The sequence below is a fragment of the Palaemon carinicauda genome, chromosome 24 (genome assembly GCF_036898095.1).
Source record: "Palaemon carinicauda isolate YSFRI2023 chromosome 24, ASM3689809v2, whole genome shotgun sequence".
In the NCBI taxonomy this organism is placed as follows: Eukaryota; Metazoa; Arthropoda; class Malacostraca; order Decapoda; family Palaemonidae; genus Palaemon; species Palaemon carinicauda.
Genome location: NC_090748.1, coordinates 31,155,913 through 31,162,060, shown reverse-complemented (window position 1 = coordinate 31,162,060; position 6,148 = coordinate 31,155,913). Strand labels below are relative to the sequence as shown.

The 6,148-nt window shown below is 35.4% G+C and overlaps 1 protein-coding gene across 1 annotated transcript; it reads right to left on the bottom strand.

Moving 5' to 3' along the window:
- Nucleotides 1-4,477: 4,477 nt before the first annotated feature.
- Nucleotides 4,478-5,517, bottom strand: LOC137618314 (SCAN domain-containing protein 3-like). The gene is made up of 2 exons (XM_068348482.1): nt 4,981-5,517; nt 4,478-4,612 (listed from the first exon to the last, which is right to left on the bottom strand). The coding sequence occupies exons 1-2, from the start codon at nt 5,515-5,517 to the stop codon at nt 4,478-4,480; spliced, it is 672 nt and encodes a 223-aa protein (XP_068204583.1).
- Between the last annotated feature and the right edge of the window lie 631 nt (nt 5,518-6,148).

Here is a 6,148-nt window from a genome sequence, read left to right as displayed (position 1 = left end):
CAAGAAATTCTTATTCTAAAGATACTGGAGAAAACATTTATCAAAAGCTGAGAAATAAGCAAGCATGATTTCCAAAACGTAGAAGTTGCACTGACCAAATTTTCATTTTAAAAAGTTGTACAATAATGCGTAGAACAGTAGAAGATGGCTGAGGAGAATTGGACTGGAATGGTGATAAGAAATTAGCAGATCTAGAGTATGCTCATGAGGCTGTCCTTATTAGAAGAACGCCACAGGATTTGCAATGCTTTCTTTCCAGAATTCATGAAATATCACAAGAAGCTGGGGTCAAGATAAATAGATGAAATCCAGAAATGTTGAGAACAGAGCATGCAATGGAAGATGAAATATCATTGGAAGGAGAAATGTTTGATGAGACAGAATCATTTAAGTATTTAGGAATCATTATCTTCTGTAGAAGTCTTCAGAATTTGAGTTTTATAAAAGATTCAAAAAAGCAAATCAGACAATGGCTAGGTTAAGTAAAATTTGGAAATGAAATCGCATGAATCTTCATATAAAAATCCGACTATACATCAGTTTAGTGAGGTCGGTGTTACTTTATGGACATGAGTCATAGAAGGACAATGAAAAACCGCCAATTTATTTAGTAGATTTGAGAACAAAGCCCCTCAGAAGGAGATTGGTAGATGAACTGCGAGAAATTACTTCTGTGTCGTATGTGTATGGTATCATGATAAAGGGTAGATGGAAATTGCTTGGCCGTGTTCTTCGCACTCCCCAAGAGAGATTAGTTCACCATCCGTTTAGCTGGGCTACAGAAGGCACTAGAAGAGTTGGAAGTTCCAGCCTACATGGATGAGGAATATGAAGCATGATGAATGGAGAAGGGTTAAAGTAAAAGCACAAGATAGAGACAACTGGTGAAATCTAATTAAGGCACTTTTCGCCAATAGGCGTAAGGGGAGATGATGATGATGATGATGATGATGATGATATATATATATATATATATATATATATATATATATATATATATATATATATATATATATATATATATATATATATATATATATATATATATATATATATATACATAAGTTAGTATATGTATATATATATATATATATATATATATATATATATATATATATATATATATATGTATATATATATATATATATATATATATATATATATATATATATATATTTATATATATATATATAAATATATATATATATATATATATATATATATATATATATATATATATATATATATGCGTGTATATATATATATATATATATATATATATATATATATATATATATATATATATATATATATATATATATATATATATATATATATCCTTCCATCAGATCATAAAATGTCCAGAACCACATCTTCTTAATAAGTGCAATAATTGGTAATGCTAAATAGAAACAATACAAATTGTTGATCTAATGAATCTCTTTTGAAATAAATTTTAATTAGGATTTTAGTTTAAATTCGGCTTTTCTATGAAAATTCGTAAGATAATGAGTATGAATGAAACCCAAGAAATCTCTCATTCGTTCAGAAAAATCAAATTTTTTGTAGAATAATATATATTATCTTTTAAAAAACATGAACTTTTTTATTTAAATAAAGCTTTTTTATAATAGGTTCAAATAGTCAAAATATCAATTTCGTATGACACAATATTGGGTTACTCACTAAATTTTTATCAGGATCCAGAAAAAGATTTTTATAAAAGTAATTTAATATCTCAATAACTTCAAGTAACTTGTCTTGTCTGTAACCTCTACCAAAACTCTTTATAATATGAACAGTTGTACTCATATTTTGCTACCTTTAGAGACTTTAATTTAAAATTAGCCATAAATTTTGTCCACTTTTTCTTTGTTGAATATATATGTGGCTGGCCTTGTCATGTCTGAGAACTTGCAAATGGTGAGCTTTTCAGGGTAAAATCTTTTTAAAGAAAATTTAGAAAATCATACATTGGTACTTAGAAATCCAAACATTCCCTCTTATTTTCATATCTATAAGGGTTCGTAAAGCATATTCAAAAAATAAATAATTTAGACCTAATTTCTTCATTTAATTGTTCATAGTATTTGACATCCTCTCACAATACTCTCTTGATTTAACCATTACACCTAGTGAAAGCACACAAAAAAGTCTTTGAAATTTAATTCAGGTAATTGTTTAATAGGTCATATTAGAAATGCATAAAATAAAAAAAAAATACTACCCATACTTTTTTCAACATTCAAATATAATAACATTCAGGATTAACCCTTAATGTTATTTGAACTATGAGTTTACAAATAATATGATACTGGATATTAGCAGACTCTCTGAAAAAAGTTTTCTGAAGTTTTTATTTGGAGCTTTATTACAATATTCTATTCATTACATACTTACTTAAATACCTAATATAATTTTCATGGGTATGTTGAACACATTATATCTAGTGATGATGAATACCTTATGTGTGAGTGGGCTGTTATGTTATAATTGAGAGGCGAGGTGAATGCCACTGAATTTATTACAATAGATATCGAGATTATATACAAGAGATTCCGAGATAGATTGTCAAGAAAAAAAAAAAACTCTAACTAATTCATGCAAGCAAAGGGAAGCTTGAATATGTTCTATTATCAGGGCGCGAGCGAGATATGAAAAAAAGAGAATACCGTTACAGTGTGTGAACGTGTGCAAAACACTTGTGGTACATGGCTCCCCCCTAGAAAAGACATACAAGGGAAAAAGGGTGTCGTGCTCTTTAGAGGCACTTCCTCTTGCAGGATTATGCAGGTTTTGGGCGATCAATGACACCCAGTGTTCTTTGTTACGAATATTGATTAAGAAAGCCACGTGATTCCAATGTATCATAAGGAAAGATTCCGTATGCTAGTGTTGTTCTTCAGGAAAATGTTCTTTGCATGGTCCAAATCTGTCGGTTTGAGTTGTTTAGCTTGGATCTTGTAAGTCTGGCCTGTGTACTAAATTTTCCAAAAACGTGATGTAGGAGCTGGTGGTTGTCGGAGGAGTTTGTTGATGCAGGAAATTATGGAGTGACTAACCAAGGGTTGGCATACACCATTTCATCTACCATGACATTGAGGGCGTTTTTAGAAGTGGTCGTTAGTTCCAGAAGCACTCAGAGAAGCGGAGAAAACAATTTGAAGTCTTTGCATGGGGACCTCAAAGCTGCTTCGAGGGTGCGATGAAAATATTCAACCATTCCATTTACAGCTGGGTTGTAGGTGGTTGTCTGATGTAGGTCGATGCCCAGGAGATTTGATAATGATGTCCTCAATTGAGAGTTAAAAGTTATACCCTTGTCAGAAGTAATTTGGTCATGGATACCAAATACCGCTATCCATCTAGAGCAGTGGTTCTCAAACTTTTTCATGAGCGACCCTATTTGAAACATTTCATTCCTTCGCGACCCAGAGTAAAGTGAAGAAAAAGAAAATATGCAATGATATATACACTTTATTTTGGAAAAAAAATAATGTGTACAGATTTTCATTCACAAAACTAAACTAGTGGGATTTATGGCACTGCTTTTCCTTTTCACAAAACTAAACGAACAGGATTCATGGCACTGCTTTTCGTTCCCAAAACTATATTAATAGAATCCATGGCACTGCTTTTAATTCAAAAAACTAAATTAATAGAATCTATGGCACTGCTTTTAATTCACAAAGCTAAATTAATAGAATTCATGGCACTGTTTTTCATCCACAAAACTAAATTAATGGGATCCATGGTGCTGCTTCTCGTTTACCAGTTTGTCAAATCGTGGAATCATTGTCGTAAGGCTGCATCTCATATCATGCTCGGGGTAAGCTTGTTCCTCGACTTATTTTTCATATGAGTCAGAGCCGAGAAACCTTGCTCGCAAAGGTATGTTGTTACAAATGGGAGCAACACTTTCACCGCCTCAACTCCTACTATAGACTTCTCTTTCTTTACCTGAATCCGGAATTCAGAAAGAGATACTTCCTTGAAGAGGTCCTTCAACAAATGTTCATTTTGAACCTCAATAAGTTACTCTGGGAGTCCTGGAACGCTTTCTGGCAGGTCTTCAACATTTATGTTGAAAGGATTTCTCACCCACGACTGGGTTCGAGTGTGTTCTTCTGGAATTCGTCGGTCAAACTCTGCCATCAACTCAGTCAAGTGTGGTACAATAAAAATTTTGGCATCATTCTGAGATGTCTCCTCCCACATCTCTAGAAATTCTGCCACGATAGGAAAAGCTGCAAATTTCCCTCGCTTCCCGTTGCTTAACCACAGTTTTAGCTTGCATTTGAAAGAAGACAGATTTTCTGCAACTCCAGCAATTGTTTGGTTGCGGCCTTGCATGCTGATATTCACATTGTTGAGTGCAACAAAAATGTCATTGAGATACCCCACTTGTAGGAGCCACATCTTGTTCGCCAATTCGTTCACTAAGCCGCATTTCTTTTCAATCAGGAATATTTCCAACTCATCCCGAAGATCCAGTAGTCATCGTAGTAATTTTCCTCTTGAAAGCCATCTGATGTTTGAGTGGAAGAGGAGATGCCTGTGTTCTGCGTCGAAATCGGCACATAACTGCTCGAACAACCGAGTATTCAGTGCACTAGTTTTGATGTAGTTGACAATTTGAACTGCTTCGTTCATCACTTCGTTCAGTCCAGGTGACAGGTGTCGACCAACCAGATTTTCACGATGTAGCAGGCAATGCACATCGTTAACCATGGGATTAACTTTTTTTACAAGTGCTGTGAAGCCTTTTCGTGCCCCAAGCATCGCTGGTGCTCCGTCAGAACAAATGCTGAAGCAGTTTGTCCATGAAAGTTCTTCCTCTTTCAAGAACTGGTCAACCATTTGAAAAATATCTTCTCCTGTAGTGGTTGTTGGCAATGCACAACAAAAGAGAAACTCCTCTTCCAGATCTACTGGCCCCTCATACTTAACATAAACTAACAGTTAGGCGTTATCACTTACGTCTGTTGACTCATCTAGCTGCAAGCTAAAGGCTCCCTTGGCCTTGATGTGATCTACTACTTGGTGTTTGATATCAAGTGACATGTCCACTATTCTCCTGCGGACAGTGTCATTTGACAACGGGATAATTTCCAGTTTTCTTGCTACGTCTTCTCCACACACCGTTTTTACCATGTCAATGGCTGCAGGCTTGACGAGATCTTCTCCAATAGTGTGGGGTGCTTTCTTGTTTGAAATTCTCCATGCAACCTTATATGATGCCAATGTGGCTTGCTTCAAAGCCACTACTGCTGGATTGTCAGGTGTCTCGAACCTTTGTCGTTTCAGAGCAGCTTCTTTTCTTTCAAAAAAAGCTCTCTCTTGGAGAGCATGTTGAGGGTGCTTTGAAGTCAGATGTCTTTTCAACTTATTAGATTTCATCGACTCATTTGACAGAACTTCGCAGCAGATAACACACTGAGGCTTGATGATTCCATGATCAACGATGTTTGTGAATCCGAAGTCTAGGAAGGCATCCTTGTATGATCGTTTCGCCATTCTGAAAATAACAAAAACAGACTCTGTAATTTACAAATGGTATGTAAAAAGAGACAGACACAGACAAAAACAGAGAGAGACAGACACAGACAAAAACAGAGAGAGACAGACACAGACAAAAACAGACAGAGAGAGACAGACACAGACAAAAACAGACAGAGAGACAAAAACAGACAAAGAGAGACGAAAACAGACACAGACAGACAGTCAGACACAGACAGACAGACACAGACTTGCAATGTTTTCATCTCTTGCCATTGTAACCCGGGCGAAGCCGGGTATCCCTGCTAGTTATTATTATTATTTAGTAAATATAGTAAGTAGTATATGAAACAAGATATTATATAATTATACAACACAAACACACACACTCTACTCACACAAATGACTGCAAACGGCACAACCTCCCTCGCCTGCGGTCGGTGGAAAATAGACACCGCGCGCGAGCATACACGGGCCCACTGCCAGTCCAACATACGCGTTTGATACAGGAGTCTTTCCTGTCAGAGACACCATTACATGGGGCCCAGGAGGAGGGAGGTGGGGGGAAGATGAACATACATAACAAAAGTAATTTGTGGTTAAAGAAGAATAATTCAATTAAGCAACTGAAATACACTGAAACACTGAA

Bases quoted from the DNA above. Each gene is read 5' to 3' on its own strand.
- LOC137618314 (XM_068348482.1), bottom strand. From the start codon at position 5,517: ATGGCGAAACGATCATACAAGGATGCCTTCCTAGACTTCGGATTCACA. The intron at 4,613-4,980 runs GTAAGTGATAAC...CATCAAAACTAG, and splicing joins AGCTAGATGAGTCAACAGAC to TGCACTGAATACTCGGTTGT.